At 41.2% G+C, this 27,803-nt stretch overlaps 4 protein-coding genes and 1 long non-coding RNA gene across 7 annotated transcripts; 1 reads left to right on the plus strand and 4 right to left on the minus strand.

Moving 5' to 3' along the window:
• Nucleotides 1–677: 677 nt before the first annotated feature.
• Nucleotides 678–4,713, minus strand: kdf1a (keratinocyte differentiation factor 1a). Its single transcript, XM_079641420.1, has 4 exons — nt 4,354–4,713; nt 2,998–4,052; nt 2,573–2,653; nt 678–1,382 (listed from the first exon to the last, which is right to left on the minus strand). The coding sequence occupies exons 2-4, from the start codon at nt 4,031–4,033 to the stop codon at nt 1,297–1,299; spliced, it is 1,203 nt and encodes a 400-aa protein (XP_079497546.1). The 5' UTR covers nt 4,034–4,052; nt 4,354–4,713; the 3' UTR covers nt 678–1,296.
• Nucleotides 4,714–5,555: 842 nt separating this feature from the next.
• Nucleotides 5,556–13,245, plus strand: LOC307045879. Its single transcript, XR_013810010.1, has 3 exons — nt 5,556–6,838; nt 10,853–10,975; nt 12,101–13,245. It is a non-coding gene; the product is annotated as an uncharacterized lncRNA (long non-coding RNA).
• Nucleotides 7,486–10,765, minus strand: LOC307045877 (trophoblast glycoprotein-like). The gene is made up of 2 exons (XM_079691888.1): nt 10,491–10,765; nt 7,486–9,848 (listed from the first exon to the last, which is right to left on the minus strand). The coding sequence occupies exons 1-2, from the start codon at nt 10,751–10,753 to the stop codon at nt 8,876–8,878; spliced, it is 1,236 nt and encodes a 411-aa protein (XP_079548014.1). The 5' UTR covers nt 10,754–10,765; the 3' UTR covers nt 7,486–8,875.
• Nucleotides 11,505–15,378, minus strand: LOC307045878 (transmembrane protein 222-like). The gene is made up of 6 exons (XM_079691889.1): nt 14,442–15,378; nt 14,133–14,217; nt 13,660–13,691; nt 13,469–13,565; nt 13,252–13,382; nt 11,505–12,179 (listed from the first exon to the last, which is right to left on the minus strand). Exons 1-6 carry the CDS (start codon nt 14,558–14,560, stop codon nt 12,092–12,094), a joined length of 552 nt encoding a protein of 183 aa, XP_079548015.1. The 5' UTR covers nt 14,561–15,378; the 3' UTR covers nt 11,505–12,091.
• A 149-nt stretch (nt 15,379–15,527) lies between these two features.
• Nucleotides 15,528–27,411, minus strand: wdtc1 (WD and tetratricopeptide repeats 1). 3 transcript variants are annotated; one of them, XM_079691886.1, is made up of 16 exons: nt 27,337–27,411; nt 26,595–26,727; nt 26,364–26,447; nt 26,192–26,238; nt 25,888–25,999; nt 25,106–25,293; nt 24,833–25,015; nt 24,315–24,403; nt 24,046–24,161; nt 23,885–23,960; nt 23,684–23,780; nt 23,406–23,576; nt 23,079–23,314; nt 22,103–22,271; nt 17,457–17,649; nt 15,528–17,010 (listed from the first exon to the last, which is right to left on the minus strand). In XM_079691886.1, exons 2-16 carry the CDS (start codon nt 26,658–26,660, stop codon nt 16,813–16,815), a joined length of 2,025 nt encoding a protein of 674 aa, XP_079548012.1. In that variant the 5' UTR covers nt 26,661–26,727; nt 27,337–27,411; the 3' UTR covers nt 15,528–16,812. The 3 variants fall into 3 exon arrangements, with proteins under 3 accessions (XP_079548012.1, XP_079548011.1, XP_079548013.1); XM_079691885.1 differs by having other exon boundaries at nt 27,235–27,386; XM_079691887.1 differs by lacking the exon at nt 27,337–27,411 and adding an exon at nt 26,916–27,193.
• Between the last annotated feature and the right edge of the window lie 392 nt (nt 27,412–27,803).

The raw sequence follows: 27,803 nt of genomic DNA on the forward strand, positions 1-27,803 counted from the left end.
GTAATAATCTAAAGGAAAACTCTTTTCACCAATATCGTAATTAACCAGAATTTAGAATTGTTCTCTTGATGCTACTGCAGCTATCTTCTGTGCAGTTTCAATATGTTCCATAGTCCTAACAATTCAGAAGTCTTCCTATGTTGTATTGCTTTGGGGCTAATTATATTAGCCTTTACACATTTTAATTGACAGTTGCATCAACAGACATTATGGTTCATGAAGTTTCATTATTTTTAACCAAAGGATTAGTTCTGGATTTGTGCACCGCTTCTGCCCTTTGCAACAAATTGCAAAGACAATCCTCTAGATTTGATTTCCTTTTTGTCAGAACCAGCCAAACTAGTTCTTTCTTTTGCTGAGGGCGGAAAAGGCTGCCTGCTGCAACGCTGTGACCTCGGGGAGACGAGCTAGACAACAATAATTCCAAGACATAAAGAGGAGAAGTAGGCTAAAGCATTAGAACATCCTGGGAATAAAGGACTTGATATATGAGAGATAATTGTGGAAAATGGCAATTATTTTATATTATGTGGTGAAAGAACATTAAAACAAAGCTCTGCAAACGTCAAGCAGTATGTCCCATTTTCCATAAGCCAAAATGTGAAATAGATGAGTTAAAACACAATTATTGTATACGTATAAAAGGCATTTAATTATTGAATGCACTCGAAATGGAATAAACAAGCATGGAGATTTTTATTTTGTTAAAAACAGTGAATAAAAAAACTGCGGCGAAATGCCACAAATGGTTAAAAAACCCGAGAGTAACATTGATAAAAAAAATATGTACATCAAAGTATGGCTTAACAATGCAGTTTCCAGGACAACACACGCTTTCAAAGAGACTTAAATGGCAGTAGTGGATAAGCCCCAAACATATATACAGTTCACGCACAATGGCTTGCATACACAATCACAGACAAGAATGAGGACGGTTACATTCTACCATCGGTCTCTATCCTCTGGCCTGAAGGAGTGTTGTCATGTTTCATTTTCTCAAAACAACTTTAAACACTGCATACATTAAAAAAAAAAAAAACCTGCATTGTCTTTTGCTTTGTACAAAAATAATTGTTTCCTCAGTGGGTCACTTGCTGGAGAGATAAAAGGTGCATGAAATTAAATGACACTCCAATAGCATAACATTAACCACTAAAAGCAGAAGTACCACCGCCCAGGGTAAAAGGTGCTTCACTTAGTAACAGCAGCAAACAAATATAGCAAAGGGATAACATTGTCCATTTAGTCGGCTACATTGCTTGTCAGGAAAGGTACTTTTTTTGGCTGTGTGCCCCTTCAGAGAATGAGAGGAGCGCCTGAAGAGTCTATTTCGGTGTCATGATGGTAGGCCGAGTAGGCTGTGGCCGTGCTGGAGGAGTACGCTGTAAAAGAAAGACTTTAGATTAGCTCAATGAAAATCAAAGAATAGCAGTCATAGAAATATAAACAACACTGTAGATATCATGCACAACTGCGACACACAAGAGTTAAACCTGGGACGACAACACATTTCCAGCCCATGATGTGAAAGTTTAGGAAACACAATTCGTGTAATGGGACACCCCTAGTTTTTAACCGCCTCTCCACTGAACAACAAAAAAGAGAAGAGGCTGCTGCACAGTAATCCGTACCTAAAGTTGTAGGCCAAAATGATGTAGTAAACCATGGGACATTATGAGGCGTATATTTAATGTGACTCGATCTGCTGCTGTGGAAGGTGGTGTACCATGACCGCTGAGCTGCAGGGGAGAATGAGGCAGGTTGATAGGTAGGTGTAAGGTGGCGGATGAAGTGGGGGGGGGCAGCTAATGAGCGAGGGATTGTAATATGCAGAGAAGAGGACAGGAATGTGGGAGTTTCACTGCTTAAAGAATGGCATGTTACAGGAAAGTAGAGAGAAGCTGAGAGAAGGTGAGAGAATGCTTGCAGCTGCAGCCGGTACAATGGAATCCAAAGACCTGCGCTCCACACACTGCTTCACCGAGGGAGTAATTATAGCTCAACAGCAGGGACAAATGGGACTGCAACTCCGTCAGCACAATGCATTCAATTAATAGGAACATTTGCAATATCTCTAACTGCTAACCGAATGCTTGTACACTTTACATGTATGGTGACAATTCAATTAGATAATGTATTGCTTTTCGATGGCAATATATAGCAAAGATATCAAATATTGTGATGCATAAATTGATAAGAACATACCACCTCACATTTCTCAGAAAGTAAGATCAAACTCAGTCAGTTAGTCAAACCACTGACTTAATCTGAAAACATTGTATTTATGTGCATGCTTGTAAATCAGTAGATAGCTGAATATATTATTTCTTTTTTTACAATTTCAATATTATTGTCATTTTGATCATATAAAAAACAACTCTGTACTTCTCATATGCCATTTCATTCAACATAACTACGCTTTGCCCTTTATTTATATAATGTATTAACACGAAACAGGCTATATTAGGATATCAATTCATATATTTATTGACATAAAATGGCCTATATTGGGATAGAAGCTTTTGACCATATTGCCAGGCCTAACTGCACCCGTTATAAAATATGTACTCACTTCTCCCGCTGTAATGTCTCATTTTCCTCGCCAGCTCATCCGATGGAGTCTGCTCTGACACTTTGACCTCTGGAAAAAAAGCTGGGGAGGAAAGACAAAATGAGCGCAAGCAGACATTAATGAACACTCATTTAAGAATAAATCCGGTCAACTTGGCTATTGTGCAACACGTTTTCCAAGACAAGCGTAACCTGTATCAACTTGCCTCATGAACCAATTACTGCTAGGTCACTGCCTGTTGTATTAGGGCTTTAAAAAAAACTATAAGCCAAACAAAAGCAGCGCTCCAACAGACACTATGAGTCATTTAGGGAAGACGGATCAGATTATTGGCATATTTAGACAGAAAAAATAGTCATGTTGTATATTTTATATATTCATACAGAAGTAATTCATCATTTTAAACGCTTTAAAGGCATTCTTACAGTCACTGCTAACTAAAGTGTTGGTCATGGTCTCGTTTCCGCTGTCGGGGAGGGTCCCGTCGTTCCTCCCGTTGGGACGCTGCCCTGTCGACTGATGGCTCTTGTTCCTCTTGCCCTTTCGGGTGCTGATGCGGATGACCCCGTGCACCAGCTTGCACTCGGCCTCCTGCTCCTCCAGGTTGTAGTCCTGAGCGATGCTGTAGATGAGCTCGCTGATCTCGTTGGTCTTGCGGGAGAAAGAGGAGTCAGAGGTGCACTTGGCCAGCTGGTCAATCTGGTGCAGGGCGTAGAGCTCCAGCAGCTTCTTGGTGATCAGAGAGTCAATGTCTGTGCCTGTGTCGCTCAGGTCATCCAGATCATAGTCGTCACGGGACAACAGGCTGGTGTTGCTGACAGGCCGCTGTGTCTCCCCCCTGCCGGGCGTACGGGTTCGTTTGGGGGCAGCAACTGGATACCTGACCGTCTGACCTGCGATGCGCACATCCGGGTAGCGGAAGCTGTCACTCGTGGGCAATTTAGAGGCTTTGGTAGACTTGCTGGGCTCCAAAGGGATCCCGCAGGTGGGGTTGGTCACCGCCATGCCATTAGGAGGGTGAGGCTCACTGCCTGCTTTAGGGGGGTGGTCTGTGGAGCTCTCATTTACAGGCAGGCAGGGCTCTCTGCTGCCATAAAACCCACAGGTCAGTATACAGCAGATAAGAGCCTTACAGCCACTCCAGCCCATGGAGGCACACGAGCCACAGGCATGTCTGCTGGCAGGGGTGCTGTCCGCCGAACCAGGGATAAATCCGAGCGTCTCTGAGCCCCGAGCGGTGCCATTTCGTGGGTGGCTTTTGCTCGGACCATACTTGTTGTCTGAATGCCGGGAGTGGTCAGCGTGGTGCTCATGTTTATGCTCCACATGAGGGTCCTTGCAGGAGTCCTGGCTGGTCGTGCTGTCCCTGGATATAGTCCGGGTCTGTCGGTACTTCGAGTTGGAGCTGTAGTGTTTGTGCTGGCGGGACGCCTGGGGAGCCCCTGAGCTGTGGCCAGGCATGGCTCAGAATACCTGGGACCTGGTGTGGGAGAGGCATGTTTAGAAATAATAACCAGGTGTTAACCTACCCTTGTTGTTGCCACACAGGCTTGCAGAATTAAACGCACCATGACACATAAAAAGTAGCCCGCGTTATGTGGTAAACACAGTACAGAAGGCTCCCAGGAAATTCTGACAATGTAAATAAAACTTACTGCATTGATTGCTAGCGTGATAATAATTTGGGTCATTTCGTTGCACTCTAAAAAGCTTGTTGTGTTCAGACCAAAACTCACTCAATATTTAAGCATTTTTAAGGTGTTTACAAAACGTTCACTTACCGCATAAGAAGAAACACTTGTGGTTGTCGTTTACCCGAAACAACTTGTTCAGCGAGGAAACCGCGGAAGTCTCAGGGAGAAAAACTTCTGCTAACGCTTCACAACGAGAAAGAAAGACGGGTTTCCACCGCCCACATATTTTCAGGTAACTTTACCTCCACGAAACAACAAGCTTTGCAAACTTAACGTCGGATGCTTCGACCGAAAAACACAACTCGGCTCATTCGCGTCGTGTCCTCTTTCTTGTAAAACTCAGTCTCGTGTAAGTCTTGTGTTGCAGTGAGTCTCCCAATGTTTGGCTATTACCTGCGGCTAGAGCTAATCCCAGATCCTTCACCCACCCACAGGTGAGTCGTGACGTCACGCGAGGCGGATATAAAGCACAGAAGAAAGAAAGAGGAAAAAACTATTTGTTTTTGTTATGGCATGTTTTGACTTTCTTTACTTTAGTCTTTTTATGTTTTATCCCTTCATTAGGTTTTATAAACATATGCTTATTTCCAAGTTTAAATTTCTGTTTATTTGTGTTATTGTATTGTTAACTAACTTGATATAAAAAACGAATAAAATGTAAAAAGAAGAAGGAAACAAGAGGGAAAGACACTAAGGACAGCAAAGAGAATAGCTAAAAGCAAATTGCTGCAAATCTGATCACAATTGAGACATCTTTGATCAGATTGTAATCTGTAACAATGTGAAGCAACATCAACTAATGGTGAAACTCTACACTTTACATTACTGTACATGTCACTTGTTAGACGCTTTATCCAAAGCGACTTACATACTCGATACTGTGGGCAATCCCCACAGGAGCAATTTGGGGTGAGGTCTTGCCCAGGGGGTTTTACATTGTGACATGTAGAAAGAGGTTGGAAGTAACTAAGTATTTACTCAAGTACTTAAGTACAATGTTGAGGCTCAAAAATGACATTTCCAGAACAAATGACCATAACTACACTTCTAAAAGGGATGATGGGTTAGTAAACTAAAAGGAATCCAAGAGTACAACATATAATAAGTACCCTGTATCAAGATTTATACAAAGCAAGTGACATTTGACCTTTTTAGAGAGGTTTACAAATAAAAACTACACGGTTGCGTTCGGATAGTTTAAAAATCAGCTAAGTTCTAACCTAACCCTATCTCCTATTCCTTGACCTCTGAGTGAAACGTCACGGGGTTAGGGGATAGTGGATAGGAGAATTCAAAAGGACTTAGGAGAAGAGACTGCGGTACTTAGAGAATCCGAATGCACTTTCACTATCCGACGTGTTTATGATGCGCCAGCGGACGTCATTGTGTGCGTCTGCTGCTGTGGGGAAACTATGGAAACTACAGTTTTCTATACAACGGACTACAACATAGATGTTTAATAAGAACGACGGACTCATCTAGAGACTCTGCACCGTGCTCTGATGCTCTTGCTTTATGCTTTATGAACAACAGAGAAATTATTTTTCATGACCAAAATTGGAATTGAAATAAAAAATGAAAGTGAAACTTATGCTTGTCACCCTCTCCCTCCGGTCCACATTAATACAAATGATCCCAATACGTATGATTGTATGAACTATGAAAATATCTTAAAATCAATACAAATGTATTTATTATAAACGTTAGTCTTTAACACCTATCACTGTGTATATCCCCATTCAAACATCTTTTAAAAGTTGAACAAACCCCACACAGCTCAGTGAAATGTTGACTTTATTTGATAATTTCAGAAAAACTAACGTTCATATTTCTCTTTTTGATTATAATACTGATGAACGTTCAAAATAAAGCACTTTGGCAACATACCACATACGTTTTAAAATGCTTAATAAGCACCGTAACTTTCATGATATAATTTCTCCGTCATAATCGTTTGTGTCGGCCGACTGTTGTGTGACGTCAAATGCAGCGGCTGCAAGGCATTGTGGGACAGCATTTTCTCCTCTCCTTTCGGTTAGGGAGGTCCAGTGGTTCCTAAGCTAAAGGAGGTTATAAAGGAAGTTTGAAACCTCCTTTCCTATCATCTAGAGAATTTTAACGGCACTTATCATGGCTGCCACTGAGGGACTTCCGGGTCATTACACTCGGTTAGGAAGGTTCCTAAGCTAAATGGACTATTCGAACGCAACCCACCTCTGGGGTCATTTGGGTGGAAATGGGCGTTTTTGCCGTTTCTCTGGAACCCATTGGTCGATTTTGATGATTGACATCTCTTTTGAACTGTTAGAGCCAATATAATCGAAGGGGGATTTCCACATACACACCAACGTTAACATTGAGAAGTGGGGGCTATGCGCACGCAGTTTGCCTAAAGCGAAACCTATCTTACGCTCTGAAATCTGAAAATGTAAAACTAGGTTTATTGCTGATGGATTATCAGAAATCATTTCAAAGTGACAGACATATTTAATTAACCTATGGATTAACCTTCAGCAGCGTTTTTATCGTTTTAATGCCATTGAAGACAACTTTTGATCAGACAACAACGAAGGTAAGCCATTTTGCCGTTTTTAGCTACCTAGCGCCACATGTTTTGATGTCTGTTCTTGTTAATAATGTCGCGAGGTCTTATCATGGAGTGGTGATATAGATACCTATCGATTCCGTGTATTCTCACGATGCTAGTCGATGGGTTGGATTTGCATTTACGATAAGTAATAAGGGTTTTATGAGTGAGTTCTGTGCTAACAGCGTTAGCATTTTTTCGCTCAGGGCTAATCCAGAGGCTCAGCGTTAGCCTTGTGTTTTTATTTGCTAAACATGGTTCATATAATCAGTTAGCTGAGTTTCTTCCCGTTACATGGATATGAAACATTCATAGTTTATTAAATATTAAGAAGCCCTCAGACGCTGTTTCCTGCAGATGATGCGTTTTACCGCCCGCTGGCAGGTGGATGGGGTTCAACAGAAAACTATCTGCAACTTTACCAGCTTTGATAACACTTTAATGCATGCATAACTATAATCAAAACATGGTGGCCCAATCCCAAACCACGTCCTACACCCTACCCCTACACACTCCCCACTGTAGGTGTGGTTTGGAATTGGGCCTAAATATATCTGTAATGGGCCAATCTGCACAATGAGTACTTTTGCATTTGTATATTTTGATGCTAATACTTTTGTACTTTCACTTGAGTAACATTTTTAATGCAGGACTATTGTAACAGAGTATTCTTACTCTCTGGTACTTCTACTTTTACTGAAGTACAAGATCTGAGTCGCTACTTCTCCCACCTCTGCATGGAGACTTCTTCATACATGCACACACATGCTATGAACACAAACACGGACCCAAGGTCTGACATGCGTACAGAGCTGCACAGCCGCAAAGCAAAGCAATATTTTTCATTTCGCCCTATTTTCCCTCTTTGGAAACACTTAATCACCCGCTGTTTAAACTGGAAAAAGCAAGGCCATCCTACCTGGGGAAAAATATTAGTCTTGTGGTCCCAATAAAACAGGGGCACAACAAATTAAATACATCAAGTTTAATTTAATTGTAATTATTGTTAATACAAAGTCTACGGTAGGTTTGATTTATATATTCATATCAATAATACAATACTAGTCACATTATAAATCCTAAAATATTAAGATTCATGAAACGTACCTATTCTTCACATGATTTATATGATGTAATGTTGTCAAATTTAATGTTTTATTTGATCTGCTCATGGTGTCTTAACGCATCAGTTATTTCCTTGACCAAAAAGGTGCATTGAGAGGAAAGTCTTATTTGCCTGCCCCTTACTCAAGATATAAATAGTGTGTCAATTACAGTTACATAAACAATAATACAGTAACAGGAGAAAAACAAGAATCAAGCTCCATCCTTCCTAAAGTTCTCTCTTTAAATACATTTTCTAGAGCTGAAAATATTTAGACAACCCTTTAAATCCCTCTGCAGAGAATTACACATGCACTAAACAGTGTCTGAAATACATACGTGGTTTAAAGTAATCCATACATATTGATGCTTAAAATGTAATTCCCTTCTATGATCTTCGTCCATATGAACACTTGTGAACAGTACATCATTAACAAACACATCTTCGACACCTTTTTTTTTTTAATAGTGCTATATGATTTTCCATGTTTATCATGCATTACCACACCTCAAAACATAGATCCGGACACTTTCAATATAAATTCCTCCTTCTAGATAGCTAAACTTTGATTATATTGTTTTAATGTGTGCCCTTTATTTTTGAAGTCCTTCGGCCCCTTTATTTATTTTTTAATTATTTTGTTAGGGTTTATTTTGTGTATGTTTGTATTTTCTGTGAATCTTGTGTTCTTTATTAGTCTGTTATTTAGCCTATGTTTTTATAAAAGGTATAATAAACACACAAGATGTAGGTTGATTTACAGAAATGTGTGCCTTGAGAAAACACAAATGCACTTTGAGGTATTTTTTTTTCTAATGCAGTAGGAATCCTAAATACCTCAACTGTAAATGTACTGGCATTGACTATTCACATCTACATCACTCACTGTCAAATTAGTCTCTAGCTTCATTAAACGATCATAGTTTCACATGTGGAGAGGTCGTCAGCTGTTTAACCTGAGTGTCTGTAGGAAGCTGGACAATATAGGTGTCACTTGGCAGCTGCTGAGACGTATCTAATCCTGAATGCCCTCGTACCCCGCTTCTGCCATCTTTAGAGATCTGCCCCAGTCGAGGGTCCGAGTCCAGCTCAAATCGGTAGTGGTATCCCTCCAACACATCACGACATGCATCTCTCATCTCAATGATCCACGTCTTCATACCTTTGCGATTCAGAAAGAGCACGAAGAGAAAGACCATGCCCACTAAACCGAGCACCAGCCCCAGCAGGACGTAGGATGTCTGCAGGGTGAGATCATCCGCCTCTTCTTGGACAGGAACCACACATCCAAGGGCGTGGACACCGAGCCCTTGCAGCCGGGTGTCACTTAACCCCCCCGGTGAGGCACACCTCACAGCATCCACATCCACCTGGGCTCTGGATTCATTCAGCCAGGCAACAAAATGACTGATCTCACAGAAGCAGGTGTAAGGGTTGTCTCCAAGGAGGATTCGGATGTTGCCGAGCATCTCCAGCTCCTCTAGAGCATCAGCGCTGACCGCCGTGAAGGCGTTGTGTGTGAGGTCCAGCACCTGCAGGTGGTTCATACCAGAGAAGGTTCCACTGTAGATGGCCTTAAGGGAGTTGTTGGTGAGGAAGAGGTGCTGCAGGTTGGGAAGGTGTGAGAACATCCCCGGGGGCAGCAGGGCGAGGTGGTTCCCAGAGAGGTCGAGGCGGAGGAGCCCCCCGAGGCCCCCCCAGCGCAGAGCCGTGATGAGGTCCGTCAGAGCGGTGAAGTTGCTCAGCGAGTGGCTCAGGTTGAGCTCCTGAAGGGGGCTGCCGGGTATGCTGAGGGCTTCTGGGTGGATGAGGGCCAGATGGTTCTCACTGAGGTCCAGGAAGCGCAGGTTGCTGAGGGCAGAGAAGCTGTGGGACGCCATCTCTGTAATACTGGGAAGATGATTAACACTGTAACACCTTTCTTTATGTATTGGGCATACATAAACCATAAAACCACACTCAGATATATAAACATTAGGAAGGCACAATATGTATAGCTGCAGAAAAATTATTGTCTGACATTAAGAAGTTGGTTTATTTTTTACTGTAATACAATTATAGCTGATACATTCAAAACCAAACGGTTTCTTTGACTTAACAAGCAGTATATCTAAATACTACACTGCACTAGTCTATGTGATGGTTTGCACCTTTAAAGTGGGAAGGTTTTACACAGTTTTAGAGGAAGACAACAATATTGTAATTTTCAATACAAGTTTTCTTATGCATCAAAAAACTAAAAGGAACATTGAAGGGCAACCAAACTTTGCTCAACATATCTCAGCCTTCCTTTCCCTCAGGTGCGCATAAACTATGGGTTATGAACTGAACAATTACATGAGTGTGAAATATAAAATCCTATTATTATCAGTCATAAGAAGCAATTGGTTATTCATTATCTGTATCGGCTGTAAAACAATCAAATTGTGCATACCAAAGAACATTTTGTATCTATTAGATACACATCAACAGATTAAGCATGTAATATGGCTTGATATGTAATGAAACTAAAACAAACTGTGATATTCTTACCTATTATTGCTCAAAATGATGTTGCTGACATTCTCCAGCTGTGCAAAGGAATCAGGTCCGATCTGGAGAATATTATTCCCTGCAATGATGACGGTCTTTGCATATCCTGGAATACTTTGTGGCACCGTGAGCAGATCTTCAGAAACACATTTCACTGTGTGACTGACAGCAAAGCACTCACAGCCAAAAGGACACACCAAGCACTGTGAGCGCGGTGCACAGAAAAGGATTCCCAAAAACAGCCGGACTGCAAAAACACACATCTCTAAATTATGATCAATGAAAATGTAAGTTTAAAAAGATGTATTGAATTACAGAAGAACAATTTTAATATTCTGTACACTGCTTTTGTTCCCTCTAAGTGAATATATGCTGCAGAGAGAGAGCTTTAGCACGAGCCCCTCCTCATCTGCTCCACTCTGGGGATGAAGGTCCCCCTAAATTGATGTCGGTTCATATAACGCAGATGGTGCTGGATGAAAAAGGTACGTGGGTCCCTTAAAGGTACAGAGGACGATTAGGGCATCTACAGCCTGTGACCTACAGCAGCCTGAAAAGCTGAATACAGCACATCCAGCATCCAATGAGGTCACAGAAACAGATAAATCACAGAAACAGAAATGTACGATTATATGGTTGGGCTGCACCTAATGATTACTTTCATGAACTGTTAATATACCAGTTAGTTTCTAGATTAATCAATTATTCATCTATACATTGTTAGAAGAAAGTCAAAAGGTCCAGCCCAGTCTAAGAGTCCGAGGTGATGTCTCTAAATGCAGTATATTTGCACATTAGATGTGGTTTCTGTAATTTTTTGCATGACAAATAACTCTTTAGATCAAATAATTCTTGCAGCTGTAATGGATAATTCTCTTTTGGGTACATACCATCAACAAAGTAAACAAAAAACAGACATAAGTATTATAGTATTGCCATTAAATTACAGTTAAAGTAACTTAAGGATGTAAGGATTCAAATTCTGTCTGGAGAGGAGCAAATAATACACGGAAAGATAAAACATATACTTGTATTTATACACCAAAGGAAAAAGGATTTAATGTAGGTGTTTTACAGCATGACAGTACCTCGATTTTTCCTTATCTCTTTTTGGTATCGTCTCATAACTCCTAAACAAATAATTGATGAACGCTTTTAGCGTTAAGAGTTTTTGATCCATTTTAGAGTTATTCCTCACCGATATGAACATTAGCCAGTCAGAAAACACATTCATCATTGCCATTCTTGGAAAAGTGCATCTCAACAGTTCTGTGGTATAACCATTTTATGATCCCCCATATAAACAAAACATAAACACAGAACCCACTGTGTAAAAAAAACAACTCAATCATAAAAACTTAAATAAAATAAATGGTAAAAACATACTATTGATTTCAAAACTACGCACAGACAGCTACAGTATTGTTTGTCCTTAAATACCCCCCTAGAGAATAGATCCCTAACACACAATGAAGTCCATCATCTGGAATTTTTGTACATGAAACAAATGTCCCGACAAAACAATTTCATGTCAACAGCCGAAGACAATGTATAAAGTATAGCCAAAGTCTGTGAGTCCTCCCGATTGCCTGCCTGGTCCTTTAATGTAGGTTGAACGTGAGGATGAACGTGCCGAGAATTCCGAAGATCATGAAGAAGGGAAGCCAAGTCTTGAGGAAGGCCGCCCAGCTGAAGGATACAGAGAGGTGTGTTAGAGTAATTATTAACACCTGGATACGGAGAGTGTGTGGCACAGAGGGTAAAACACCCTCTATTGTGTGTGTGTGTTGAAATCACATGGTCCGATCTATTTACTCCCAGGGGCCCATGGCTCCTCTCTCCGCCCCTGAACGCACCCTACCTGTGCCCTGCTGTCCTCTCTATCCAGCCGGCGCAGGGAGCCCCACCGGAGGCGTGACCTTCAGATGTGACACAGTGGGGGGCTCTGCTATCATTGATGAATTACAAAACTCCCCTACTGTTTAACAGACTCCTGTGCAGCGGGAGTGTATGTGCAGAGGCAGCACAAACACCGGCATCTCTATGTGGGTCACCGGAGAATTATGAGGCGGGTTCTCTTGGCCATAGTTCTCCCAATGCTCACCAGCATCCAGCAGCAGACCAATTTAAACGATTGGGGAAATGTTAGTGATGACAATGCTTTAGGTGTGTTTGGTCCAGTACTGTGAGTAACAATGTTTTCCTTCTGTTAACTTTGTGATTTAGCAAATGCTTCTTCTGTCTTCACTGTTTTTGCCCATTGAAGTTTCCTTTCTTTCCATGGAGTTTTGTTAATCAAAATTGTGTTCTCAAGGACCAGACAAACAAACCCGGGCAGGAGCTCCAACAAGCCGTTTAGGACAGAGAGTGAATACACATACTATACAGAGATGCTGTATGAGAAACCAATGATTTTGGAAAATTGAACAATGTAAATCTATTCTAGTAGACCTCAACAATGGAATTATGATCAGTAGAAATGGCCATGACATGGGACCTTTAACAGAATCAATATTTGCAAAATGTATTGTAATTATAATGTAACAGTAAGTAAATCTGATAAGTCTTAAGAAAGTAACTGTCGTTGCAGACAAAATGCTTAAGACACAAATGCTATGGTGTAATCAATGCAAATAAGCACTCTGTAGTAAATTATTTTAACCTATTAACAAGATGGTAACCTGGAAGTGTGGCTGGGTTCTTTATGTATGAAGTGTCCTTTTCGGTAAAACAAATGGCAGGATGAGTCTTAAAAACTTACCTCACATGTTTTCCATGAATAAGAGACAGCGCACACAGTTTTATCATGTTCCAAGATGTGCTGTTGTTGTAGCGCATAAGGTTGAGGGCCATGGCAACGTGGGAATGGCAGTTATCTAAGCACAGATTGTGCTTAAACAAAAACAGAAAAATGTTTTATTACAATGTGAATAATCAAGGGGAAATATAAGTTTCAAAAATCCTAAATATCGTCTTACCGGCCTACATTTGTATTCCTCAGAGGCGTCGTGCACTGCTTTGTCCCATATAGCAGCTCCATTGCCACAAACTTTGTCCACATCAAGCTTCCAATACCTGTGATAATAGTAAACAATCCATATGTTCATTCAACTGTGTCATAAGGTGTGACCCAAATACTTTTTGACAGTATTTTAAGTAAGAAACTTACTTTGTAGGTCTTCCAAAGCCCATGTTATCTTCCTGAAAAAAAATCAAAATGTTAAATTGTAAAACATTGAATGAATAATACCAGAATCTGAATTTTGTTTATGGCCGAGTAGGTTTTTACATACAAGGAATATGCTCTGGTGTATTAGTGCATAGACTAGAAACATACATCTAAAATAGAAACAATTATGATACAAAATAATAGAAAATACTACTACATGAAATAAAAATGCAGTCAATATTCTAAGGCGGTGTACAAAGGTTGAAAGTATTAGGTATAAAAAACATATCTCACGCAAAAGTGTATCTTTAAGGTTTAAGATAATCAAAACAATTCAGTCATTGAGTAAGTCAGCATGAATTACTCAATGACTGCAATTACCTATGCCATTTCATTAGACGTGAAACTAACTACTGTAGCTAATAAATACATATCATATTACTTTTTCTAAAGCAGTAGGCCTACGTACTCACCGAGACAAAGTATGATCCTGCAAAATCTCGTATAATTCCAGCAGAGGTGCATATACCCATGTGACCAATGAAGGGGAACACCCACCTGCAGAATACACCCATCACAAAGCAGTAGGATCAGAATACATTAGGTAGAGGACGTGGAGTACATTGTATGCAATCATTCACTTAAAACAAGTACTGTAAATAACATGAGATTCAACCAGCTAACATAAACCTGTTTCATGTCATCTGACATTAGCAACATAACAACCCGCTGTAACGTTGCAGGTAAACTAGCAAGAAATGCAGCATGTGTTAGCTTCTTACGATAAAATAGGAATAGGCGTCCAGACGATGCAATACGGGTAGCGGTTGTTTTTTTTGTCGCCTTTTAAGAAGTCTCCCTGGTAGTTCATCATGATGTCAGTTTCGTCCACTTCCGCCATCACTGCCAGGAGGAGTGACCGGAGATAAGTGACGCACAGGCGGTGAAAGGCGACGTGAAAGCGCGTCTCCACGGATTAACCGAGCCATCTGTCAGTGGACGCAACACCACTCATTTGTGTGTTGAGCGTGGCGTTTGGCTACGGTCATTTATAAACGATAAAGGAGGACTTTTGCAAGGTCTCAGTCTTTTAATTCTGTAAATTGTGTATTTTATTTTGTAAGTCTTTCTAGGTAGTCCGTGTACCTTTGTTTCAATGTTTTACTTTCTTAAACCAGTAAAACAGAAAAGCCACTGCAATGTTTTTTTTATATACAAACACAATTATGACGATAAATGCGTCAAAAATTAAACAAAGTATAAAATAATAAAAGTGATAGGATTAAGAAAGTTTGAAAACATAAATAAAGATTTTATTAGGCACGTGTACACCTGATTCTATGATGTTTTTTGAAGTTATGTGGATCAAGTGAGATTATTCCATCACAGGGAGCTTTAAACATAAAGAGGCTGTGCTCATGTGTTATTTAAATCAGGATTATGTTGGTATCCATTTATCAAACATTTACAGATTGATAGATTTTCAGATCTGTCCTTTCAGTGTTATTCGGCACCCCAACTGCCAGACTCAGCCGTGTGCTTTATCAATGTATCCTCCACTACCCCCAAAACTGGGTCACCTCATTACTGTACGGTATATGGGGCAGGAGATGCCCCCCCCCCTAACTACTCGTGCTTGTGATGTACTGTCCTCATATTTGTTTCACAGTAGTCAGCAGTAAAGCAGACGCTGATGAATGAGCAGGATATAAGAGAGTTCATACCGTAAACTCACCAGCAGTGTATCTTCCCAGCCTAGTTAGTGATGTGTCAGTACTGCCTGTATCTTATGTGCAATTGTTATGACACTAAAAGGACAAACAATTCATCATTAATGTTTTAAGAATGAAAGTAAGAGAATGCAGACAAGGTGTTCAATACTTTTATTGTTGACTTTGTTTGCAACAAAGATAATTATAAGATTCCTCCAAGAAAAATTGAAGATCTCAAATTAATGAGCAAAGTAAAACACATGGAAGCTTAGTGTTGCATGATGTGTAGAGGACCTATTACTTAAAGTTACCCTTTTGAGGGGGACCCAATGGGCTGTTCTCTGAGCAACAGTTGGGATGGCTTAGTGTCCTTTTTTGCTCACAACTATGGTCAGAGAAACCTCATGCAAGCAGGACTGAACACCTGGCTGCAGCAGAGGACTAGCGCTAGAGCCACGCAGTTAGTAGGCAGGAACCCTATAGCCACCAAACATGTAGCGCCCTGTTACCATATAGCAAAAATTAGCATCCGTGCCCCTCTTATACCCAACAGAAGTTTCACACCAACATTTCATGCCAAATGACATAAGAAATCAATGGGGCTTGATTTATAACATAAAAACTGCATTAGAACGTTTTTCTTTTTTTTACAAATGTTCTTCTGTTGATATGTTGTTGATCTTGTCAACAAACTATTGTAGTAAAACATCTCAACTAAAAAGGAGAACAGTATGCCAACATGATGTTTCAATGAAACAAAGACAACAGACATTAATCCTTGGCCATTGAAGTGACGACCTTTGGCAGAAGAAAACACGTTTTTTCTGACAGTTATAAACGTAACACAGCTTTTAAATACATTTCTTGGGAGCAACAATACAACTTGGAGAGAGACAATTTATTCTTGGCTTCCTGTGATCACAACTCCAACAAAAAATATGACCGTTGTCGTGTTGCCTTTCTGAGACGAGCGGGCACACGGGAGGTGCAACAAAGCACCGTCTTCTGGTCTGTGATCTGATCCTCCGGGAGGACACTGCGACTGTGCAGCCACACTGACCTGAAAATAGGTCGTCTGAGGGCCTTCTGCGTGTTGAGTGTCTCTCCAACATAAACCTGAGGAGGGATAAGTGCTGAACTCCCTCGTCTTTGTGACAAACTGGGGAGTATGGTGGAAGGTGCTCTCCTCAAAGGTGTCCCCCTGAGGTTGGTGCTTTGAAGGGGGTGAGATGTTTGTCTTCTCCACCCTCCATGAATTCCTCTCCCCAAAGTGGTCTCCACCAGTCCTCTCTTTGGAAAGGGGAGGGCGATGCATAGTGCAGAGATGTGACATGACATTCAATCAATGTTTCTGTCAGATTGGTTGGGGGGGAAGATTCAAACAGGAGCTGGGAGAGCGCTTTGCTTCCTACATCCATTCTCTAGAATGGCTGAGATTTGTTTAGCTTGGCCGACACTGAACTTGTCCGTCAGAGCTGTCTTCATCATCGGAGCCATCCGGACCGACGCCACGCAGGCCTGTGATGCGATAGCCCATGTTGAGAAGCATTACCTCCAGCGGGTCAGCGTTCATGCGCCGCTGATTCGCCTGAGCAGCACTCTCCATGTCCTCCACCACCCGCCCGTTCTCAGTCTCTGTCTGTATTATGAAAGGGGAGGAGAAAGGCATACAGAATGTGTGATAAAGGGTTAAAGCTGGGATAGGCAGTATGTTTGGCGTCATTAGGCAGACAGTACATATTAACCTTACAGCATATTGTAGTTCAAATTGCCTGTGAGAAAAACTAGAGTGTGACACCTCCATTTGGCTCTGAATTCAGGAATACAGAGCCAAAAGAAAATCTAGACCGTGATTGTGGACAATGACCACAGTTTATCTGAGAGTGGTAGTTCCTATTGGTTGTACTACTACTGCGGATAGCTATACTGAATCTTCCAACAGCAAAATATCCTGTAGGAAATTGCAATATATTTTCAAATTCTGGCTCAAAATCAATGATTTTGGAATTATGTAATGAAACAAAAATAAATAAAACATTTAAATGTAGGAATATATATAAATACGCCAACATTTCTGTATTTTACCTCAGCTCTTGGGCTCCATAATCGAACCACAGGGTCGATACCGCTCGTGGCCAGGAAGCAGTAGCTGGGGTGGGGCTGTAGGCAGTTCACTATGGACTCATCCCCCTGCAGGATCCTCACCAGGTTAGTAGTCTCCTTTTCCCAGATAAAGAAGGAGCCGTCGTCTGAGCCGCTGACAATGTACTGGCCTTTGCTGTAGAGAAAAGGAAACCACTCAGACACACCAGCAGTGCCATGTCATACTTAAAAGCAATCACAACATTGAATAGTAGATACAGTACTAGAGCATTTATTTCTGAATGAAAGCTACTTTTCATTGTAGATTTTTGCTCTACTGATTCTCCGCTGCAGATTTACTGATCTCCATCTCGAGCTCTGACCGCCCTCTAGTGCAGGGGTTCCCAAACTTTTCAGCCCGCGACCCCCAAAATAACTGTGCCAGAGACTGGCGACCCCCCGCCACGTGAATTGTCAACGGGGGGGGTGGTTGGCCAGTCCGCCCCTGAAAAATGTCTATGCACACGTTATTATTAATAATAGTAATACAAATAACAGTGTTTCCCGTACATCGACATACAAACCTCACAGATCCTCAACTCCGGTGTGTCTCACTCATTAAGGCAAGACACGGCAGGCAAAAACATCGTTTTTCATGCACTGCTCAATTTTGATATGTTGTGCTATTTTGATTCCATAACATGTTTTCTTTCAGGCTTTTGGAAGGAAAATGTACAAAATACACATTTAGGTGTTTATTTTACTTTAGTTTGTCTATTTGCATCTGTAGATTTCTCCTAAATTCACCAAAAGTTAGCATTCTAACATAACATAAAGTACCGCGACTGCTGTTTGCACCATGTAATCAGAGGTATCATTCGAAAGCTCCGTCTTTCCTGCACAATCAGCAACCAATCGTGAAAGTACAAAGGGGTCTTAAACCAAAAAACTAAATCTCATTGGCTGGTGTCAATTTCTGACAACGTAATTCGTTCAGATGCGTCACGTGGTGTGCTAAAACACTTCTTGGTTTAGCTTTCGCTGGAAATTTAAATCTCAAAATGGCAAGAGGAACAGTGAAAAAAACTTTCAGAGAGAAGACGACAAAAATTGTCACTTGCACAAAGCAATGTTAGACAAAACCCAAATGATCCCGAACACGAAATACCTTCACGGAGTGCGTCGAGGCGCAAGCTGTCATCCAAAGAACAGGAGGGTTTAGGTAGCGCCTCACAGCAATCTTTAAAGGTCCCATGTCATGCTTTTCTGGTTATTACCCGTCCCCTTGTGTGTTATGAAGGTTTTTATGCATGTAAATGGTCTGCAGAGTCAAACACCCTCAAAGTACACCCTGTAGCGAGTAAAAATCTAACACAGAAAAGACCTGTCTATGCTGCCCCAGAACGCCTAGGCTGGATTATTGTAACTCCTTATTATCAGGGTGTATCAAGAATTCAGTTAAATCGCTTCAGCTGATTCAAAATGCTGCAGCACGTGTACTAACTAGAGTTAGGAAAACGGACCACATTACTCCTGTTCTGGCTGCCTTACACTGGCTCCCTATAGAACACAGGATAGAATTTAAAATTCTTCTTCTCGTCTACAAAGCCCTTAATGGGCAGGCGCCATCTTACCTTAAAGAACTCATTATACCCTATTGTCCTACTAGGGCATTGCGTTCCAAGAATGCAGGGTTGTTGGTTGTTCCTGGAGGCTCTAAAAGTACAGTGGGAGCCAGAGCCTTTTCTTATCAAGCTCCACATTTGTTGAATCAGCTTCCAGTCTGTGTTCGGGCGGCAGACAGCCTATCCGTTTTTAAGAGTACGCTTAAGACTTTCCTTTTTGATAAAGCTTATAGTGATAAAATGAAATAATCTAATAAGAGTGCATTGACGTAGATACGTTGTGCCTCTTCACCTATAAATGTTAGTTCTTACTCTTTCACTTAAATCCTAAAAACTTAGATCTTACATTTAAAACTTTATCAAAAAACCTTTCTCCTCTCTGACCTGTCGAGGTTCTATTAGATTGTAACAGGTTGCAGGGAACGCCTATCCCGGCACCTGGAGTGTGGAATGTAGCCACTGACCTACTCCTTACCTCTAACCAATTCAGGTTCCTGTGGGGACCTTTCTCCCTGTGTGTGCCTCTCCACCTCTGTTTCCTACTTCTTACTTGCTACCCTTTTCCCTCAACCTATCCTAAGGGAGTGCATGTATGTAGACACGTTAGTTTAGCTGCTATAGGCTTGGACTGTTGGGGGGGGCACCTTACTCCGTGTTTCTGTCTGTTTGTACTTGTGTACTCTCATGTTCCGATTAACCCAGCTTCCCCCAAATCTCTTTTTTGTGTCCATATATACGCCGGGGTCCTGAGTCGAGGCTAATCCTGTTGCTGTGGTCGTGTGTCCTGGATCCTGAGTAGTGGATCTGACTCCTGGACTTCGAGTCGTGGCTGAACCTGTCTCTGCGGTCCTGCCTGACTCTCATCATACTACTTCCCTGATGGCTCCCACAAGTTGCTGACATCCTCGTTGATTCATCTTCTTATTATAGACACATGCATTTCCAAACATTTGGTCTACCTATGTTGTAAACGTATTATCTTTCCGATTTACACACGGCATCAATTGCACGTCTGTCCGTCCTGGGAGAGGGATCCCTCCTCTGTTGCTCTCCCATTTTCCCCTTTAAACTGTGGGTTTTCTCTGGAAGTCTTTCCTTGTGCGATGTGAGGGTCTAAGGACAGAGGGTGTCGTGTTGTCATACTGATATTCTGCACAAACTGTGAAGACCACTGACACAAATGTAACATTTGTGATATTGGACAATATAAATAAACATTGATTGATTGATTGATTGATTGAACACCTTGTTGGAGATCTCTCTTTTTCCATTTGTTTCTTCGCAACCAAAATGGACCAATCCGCGGAGCTCCTCACACACCAGGAGGGGTGGGGACCTTTAGCTTACATTTTCAACTAACAGGGAGTCCCATTAGGCGCGTTCACACTGCAGTACTTTTCCCACTTTAGTTCTGATATAGTTCCAAAATGTCGCATTCACACCAAAAAGAGCCGGAACTAAAAATGAATTCATGAGAACCTTTTTACCCCCTTTTCCGTCCCTGCTAGAGAGCAGGTACTTTCGCGGGAGAAAAAGGTTACCATGTCTGATTGGCTGGGCGGAATGCAAACCACGGCCCGTAAAACTCCCAAAGATTTTTGTGAAGCCGCCATTTTATTATCCTCGCATTAGCATTAGCCCAGCGCAGAAACGCAGAGAGACTAACTTATGACAACACAAAAGAAAACATGGGAGCGGTGGAGATGAGGAGGTGTCGGCGTTCTGGCGATTTACTCGGAAGGCTTCAGTAGAAGCTAGTCCCCAACTCCGGGGACCTCCGGCCGGGGACTTCGGGTGGCAGTATACGCCGTGAAGTTGTTTGCGGCCTGCCAGTAAACCCAAAGCAGAAGAAGAAGAAGTGACATCAGCGGCTTCATTTGCCTAATCCTTCCCCAGGAACTTATTTTCCGGTGTGAACGCAATCTGTACTTAGTTCTTGAGAACTAAAGAGTTCTTATGAACCTTTGTGGGAAAAGTACTTGGTGTGAATGCGCCTAATGACTTGCATAGAGCTCCCTGGTTGGTAATCGACGAGTTGGGATTGCGGAGAAATGCTCTCCACAGACCCATTCTCACAGCGTTTATAAACCTTCTTACTCAATATCAAGCCACACTTATTGTTTTTACTTCGGCTGTGAGTGTTAGTGTGTGCTCAGGATAAGTTTTGCGCTGTCTCGCCGACCCGGAAACCACACCAGTAAGCCAGCTCACTGAGCAGCGAGTATCGCAACGTCCCGACCAATCAGAGCACACTGGGCTCACAGGGAGGGGGGGGCAGGAGCTCCAACAAGCCGTTTTGAGAGTGAATACCTGGTGAATACACATACTTTACAGAGATGCTGTATGAGAAACCAATGTGAGTTTGGAAAATTGCAAAATATAAATCAATTTGAGTATACCTCAACAATGGAATTATGATCAGTAGAAATGGCCATGACATGGGACCTTTAAAGGTCGTTTTCTCAAAATGAGTTTTTTTTCATATTCTGAGTGAGAAATCTCCACTTGAGTAGCACTTACATACACCAAACCTTCCAGTTATATTCCTATCAACATTCGGAAGGTTTTTACTGAAGGGTTTGTTCATATATCCTTCATAGCCTGAATTATATAACATTTTATACCTAAGAACATGGCGAAAATTGATATTTTAGAGCTGTTGACAGTATTTTCTGATTTATGGAGTGGTAAAGAGATATCCAAAATCCCTTGTGTAAAAACTTTAGACTACAAAATGAAACAAGAATTTCGAACCTGGCTTTATCCAATGTTCAGAATTGTGTTCCTGAAATGTGCATATTTAACCCCTACAAATGTGCATATTTAACCCCAACAAATGTGCATATGTAACCCCTACAAATAGAATCAAATGATGTGGGAAAACACTGGATAATAATAATATTAAAAATGTATAATAATTTTCATTTTGAATCATCTCACAATCCCCCCTCGGGGTGTCGCGACCCCCACTTTGGGAACCCCTGCTCTAGTGGACCTCAGCAGACTGGGTGGAGATCTACTGACCTTCCAAAGAAGTTGGCCTCTTTGATATCAGTGGTGGTGTTGCAGTGGCCGCAGTATCTGTGCTTGTAGTCAAAGCTGCGCTCTCTCAGCACCAACTCGTCTTCAGGAATGGACTCTTTCCGACTGAATGAGTGGAATCGAATGGAGCTGTTGGCCTTCTTATCTTCAGCTGGTGAGGGTAAGAAAAGTTATACTTGTTAGGGAGGCTGTGGCGAAGTAGTTTTGGTGTTCGGATCAGGGGAGCACAGGTTCAAACCCAATTGCAGTCAGCATGTCGTTGTGTCCCTGGGCAAGACACTTCAACCCAAATTGCTCCTGTGGGGATTGCCCACAGTATTGAGTATGTAAGTCGCTTTGGATAAAAGCGTCGAACAAGTAACATGTCATGTAATGTAATGTTAACACGGAGTCATTCTGATACACTTACAAACAAAGGCTGTCTGTTGCACATAGATTCACACAAGCAGTGTCAAAGTGTCCAGGGTTTTTCCTAGAAAACTATTGTGTGAGGGCACTTACGCCAAAATTACGGCCCTGCCCACTTTCCGGCAAAAATAATACATTGGAGCAAGCGGAAAATAATAGTTTTTTCATGTCTCAAAGCTGCTAAGTCAGTCAAAGTCAATCTTTCAGTTTGTGTGTACAGACAGAGAGATCGAAATACCGTTTCCCATAATCCCGAATATAATAATACAAATATATTGCACCTCAAACAACAAATAAATCAAGACGATTTTCATATATTATTAGCAATTAAAACGTTTTAGACTAATATAAATATAGTTATCTGGCATGACTAACATTTTACTCTGAGAATCTGCATTTTGGTATGAGGGCGCACGTCAAAAGTAAGAGGGCGATTGGGAATTACCTAAAGGCAGTGTTAATTTCCAAATCAAACTGGGTACAGGATTTGGTTGACTAAATGAGGGTTATTTATTGCAAATCAGCAGAGTATCAGTTCTTTCTTTCCTACCTGTTTCTGTCTTGGTGAAGAGAGCAGCCTTGATATCTTTATCCAAGGAATCACAAGCACTACTGTGGGCCTGATCTGGAAATTTCCCTTTGAAATCATCCAGACACTCCATAGCTTCAGACACGTACTTCAGCTCAAACAGACAGCGTGCCAGCCTGAAATGAGCCTTTAGGTGAGTGGGGTTCAGAGACAGAGCCTTCAGGCAGTCCTTGAGGGCATCATAATGGTCTCCGTCCCTGTGACATGTAAACAAACACTTGATTATAGATTTTATTATCGTTCAGTAAAAAAACATCATCCATTCTGCAGTGATAAAGTGAGGCTTACCACTTGCGTTTCATGTATGCTGCTGCCCGGTTCCCGTACAGCATGGCGTTGCAGCTGGCCTGATGAATGCCTAAACTGTACAGCTGGATGGCCTGCGTCCACTGCTGCCGTGCAAACGCATCATTAGCTTGTTGCTTTATCTTTTCCAAGTAAGCAGGGAGCTCAGTAGAACTGAAACAAAGTGAGCAGGAAATATAATGTAAAGTGCGTGCAGGACCAAACTTTTAAACAGTCAATCTCATTAGAAAAACAATCAATGGCAGAGTTGGAAGACAAACCTAGAGCCCGTCGTGCTTCCGGAAAATAGAATATGGCTGGTTGGCAAGACAATTCCATTGGAGACGCTATTGGTTGTCTTTCCATTCTGTACATCTCCTGGAAAACAACAAAAGTTTCAGAAACCATCAAGACAACTAGAGATATCGTACTCGATTTGCCTTTATGGGGCACCTTTGTTGATATATATTTCACAGTCCTACCTGTTGATGACTGGCACTTCTTTGGAATCAAGAAGGTGTATGGCCTCTGTTTAAATGTCAAGTCAAACAGATACACCTAGAAGGACCAAGCAAAAGCACATGTTTAAAAACTGAACCAGAGATTATTAACCACTCCTTGTTTGGTTGTTTTTTTAAAGTACCTGTTCACCACCCATGTTAACCAGTAGCTCAGTGCCATCAGGACTGAAGGTGACATAGGTGGCCACCAAGACTCTCAGGCGATTGTTGTAGTCTGGGAGTTTCACTGGCAAGTGACCTGAAGCATTTAAACAGAATATTATGTTATTTAACCACTTCCTCCACAAAACACATTTAACCAGCACATTTCCTGATGACTAAACTATATATTTAGAATAATAATGAACCCATTTAATACTATTTATACCAGACAATTCATCCTTATATTCACCTGCAACGTAATACTGCCCAGCTCCGTCTGGGATGGGTTTCTCACTGAATGTGTGCACAGCTGCTGATGTGCCCTGATTCATAGATTTCCTGTTCAAAAAAAACTTCTTTAAAACACAGTTGTGGATATTTATTTTAGAGCTTGAATGGTGAATGCACTGTAATAACGAGCTGATAGACAGATAAATCATCCAAACATATTTTGAAAGTGGATAACCCTGAAGAGCTTGTTCATAAGAAATGTCAGAAAATGCTGTTTTCAGTCAAATAAGGAGAGTTCCTGCTTTTCGGTTTTACGTCACATTAAACCGAATTTCTGTGGGTTCTGGACTGACAAAAGCAACATTTCAAGACATCATCTGGGACATTTTTCCCCTATTTTGTGACATTTCTTAAAAACCGTCATTCTATTAATCTAAAAAAAATAAAAGGGCAGAATAACCAATAATATTAATAGGCTTAAGAAGTAACACTGTTATTGAATTATTACCATAGAATAACATCAGAAACTAAACCAACCTGTAGTTGTTAATCATCCTGATGTCATAAAGGCGAACAAAAGGCCCATTGGCGCCCACTGCCATGTAGTTGTTGTCCCGTGGGTTGACTGCGAGACACTTGGCCTCGACCAGCTGACCACAGAACTCTGTGAGGTCAATCAGCACCTCCGAGCGCTTACTGTTCTCCCTCAAGTCGTACTGCCTGTGGAGACGAAGAAGAATGTAAACACATTACCTGGAGCAACAATAGAGGTCGGGTGTGTTTTCATTTACATTTAAATGTAATCCTAACCTGATGATGCCATCCTCCGCAGCGCTCCAGAAGGTGTTGGGCCACATGGGGGCTGTGGCGATGCGTTTGACTCTGTTGGTGTGATCAGAAAACATATGGATGGTCTCCTTCACAGACAGGTCATGCACATGGACCTTTGTGTCGGCTGCGCCTGTTATCAAGATCCTGTCTCCGGAGTGAGGGAGGAACTGTATGGACACACAAAACAGCAGAATTAATTAATATGTACTGACATGATGTTTCGATCCATATATTGCCATTAACCACAGATTAAATAGACAGTTTACCCCAAAATTAAAAGTACATATTGAACCACAACTGGCTCTTTTAAGGCATTACTAGTAGGTTTTTCAAACAGAGTACTAATCCATTGATTTTATAATGTCTATGCTTTGGATCATAGTCTCATTAAAGGCTTTAAACACCACATCCACATTATTTTACAATGGCAAATACTCTGTACAGTGTTTTAACTTAACCACTTCAGTCATAAGGCTACAATGGTATGCCCCAGGTAATTTTTCTGCAGGGAATCAGCAATAAAACAGTTTGTGTTGTAAACTACATTGTTTTAAATCAAACAACAAGCTACTTGTTAAAGAGCCAACAGTGCCACCTATTGTAAGGAAAATTGAACTTGTATCACAGAGTTATCCTCATCACATTACGACTAGATTATCAGTATGTATGTGAATGCAATTTAAGTAATCTACAACTGTATAACAGTAGCCTAATTTCCCTCCTGACATTCAATGCACCCACTTTACATTAGTCATTCTTACCTTTACAGAGAAAATATTTGCTGCATGACCTGTGTGCATGGTGGTAAGCTTCTTGTGTTTGAATGGATCCCAGATGATGGCATGTTGATCATCCGAGCCCGAGGCCAGTAAACTGAAAACAAAAAACAATCACTGGTAGTCAAGTCAAGCAACATTTGTTGAGGCTCGTAACTACTTATGCCTTTTATGATCTGTGAAGTGGTAAGATGAGCCATAGAGGGGTCCTCTTCACTATAGACCTAAGGGTTAGGCATTAGGTCAAAAGCAATTGTAATAGGCAAAATGGGAAATTGTATAGACTTACTCTCCACTTTCATTCCATTCCAGGCAGTTCACACAGCCAGTGTGACCCTGTTAAGACAGACAGCATACATTAAAAGAAGATATGATAATACTAAGGAATATTTTCACTCTCACGCGCTCTTTTAAAAACTCTTTCCCTCAACACATGCACCAACACACACACTGTCTCTGACCTGTAGCTCGGCTTCCAGCCCAAGTCTTTTGATGAAGGGGTCGGTCACATGATAGGACCTCTGGAAGGCTGGTGCTCTCTTGTCCTGAACACATGCATCTTTATCAGACTTTTGTGCATAAAATGATCGATACAAAATGTGAACAATGCTATTGGTTGAGGTAGTATTCCGGGTTGTGTCTGACAAATTGTCAGTAGATGTGGCTCCACAGGATGCTGTTTGTTAACTCACTCTGATCTGCCTGTGCAGGATGTCTCTGGTGATGTTGACAGCAGTCATGTTGTAACCACAAAACATCAATTGGGGTCCGGAGTGGAGATGTCAAAGCACTGATGACATTTACTCTGTTTTCCTCCAGAATGCACTGTAAATGCGTTGAAAATCGTGAGATAATAACACAGAAAGACACTTTTTATAAAGGAATTCCACGTTTACAAGTGTTAGAGCAAAGGTGCTCAGCAATTTGAATTAATCGCTCATTATTGGTTGTCTTATAAACAGCTAGCCATAAGTATGTCACATTACGTTAGCTGATCTGCAGACTTTGCTCACCCCAGTGCCCAACACAGTGGGCGATGCTCCCGTCATAAACACCAATAAGGCGAGTTCATGAGCTAACTAGCATAAGCTTTTCATCTCTGTTAGTGTTATAATCGGCGGGCTGTTTCGAAAAACACAATTATTTGACGTCAATGCGCTATTTTCTTGAAAGAATCGTTAGCCACCTATGCAACGGGCCTTTAAGACCTGACGTTCACCAAGTAGATGCTGTTAGCTTATCCGTTACCTTTGCTAGCTAAACAAAACACTTTATGTACGATAACATTAAAAACGTTGGAATTGAGATTAACGACTGCCAAATAAATCTCACCGCTTTCCTTGAACTAAAAATGCTTCTGTCAAGAAATGTCCATTCAGTAAACGTGATTCATCACACTCTATGTGAGTTTGTTGACAGGATTGTCGCTAATACCTTGTGAAGACAACCCTCCTCCCACTGCACTGAGCACGCAGATCACGCAACTTTGGTCTGCGAGCTAAAACCAAAACAGAATAATGGCTTCCGGTCGGTGTGTATTTCAGAATAAAAGAATTCTAACGACGAAGTAATCTTTACATGTATGGTTAACTTGAGACAGTGTTCATGCAGTCCTGGAAGAAGAACTCAGATATTATACTTAAGTAACAATAGCAATACTACAGTGTTAACATAGTCAGTTACAAGCTGAAATCCTGCATTCAAAATGTTACTCAAGTAAAAGTACAAAAGTATTAGCATCAAAATACTCTTCGAGTAAAAAAAGAACTCATTAAGTAGAACTCAACTACTCATGAAGCAGTATGGCCTATTTCAGAATCATATTAAATTATTAAATTATAATTATTAATGCATAAATGTCAATATTGCAGTTGGTAACGTTTTTTTCAAATTACTTTATA

Source organism: Notothenia rossii (assembly GCF_949606895.1).
Source record: "Notothenia rossii genome assembly, chromosome: 7".
In the NCBI taxonomy this organism is placed as follows: Eukaryota; Metazoa; Chordata; class Actinopteri; order Perciformes; family Nototheniidae; genus Notothenia; species Notothenia rossii.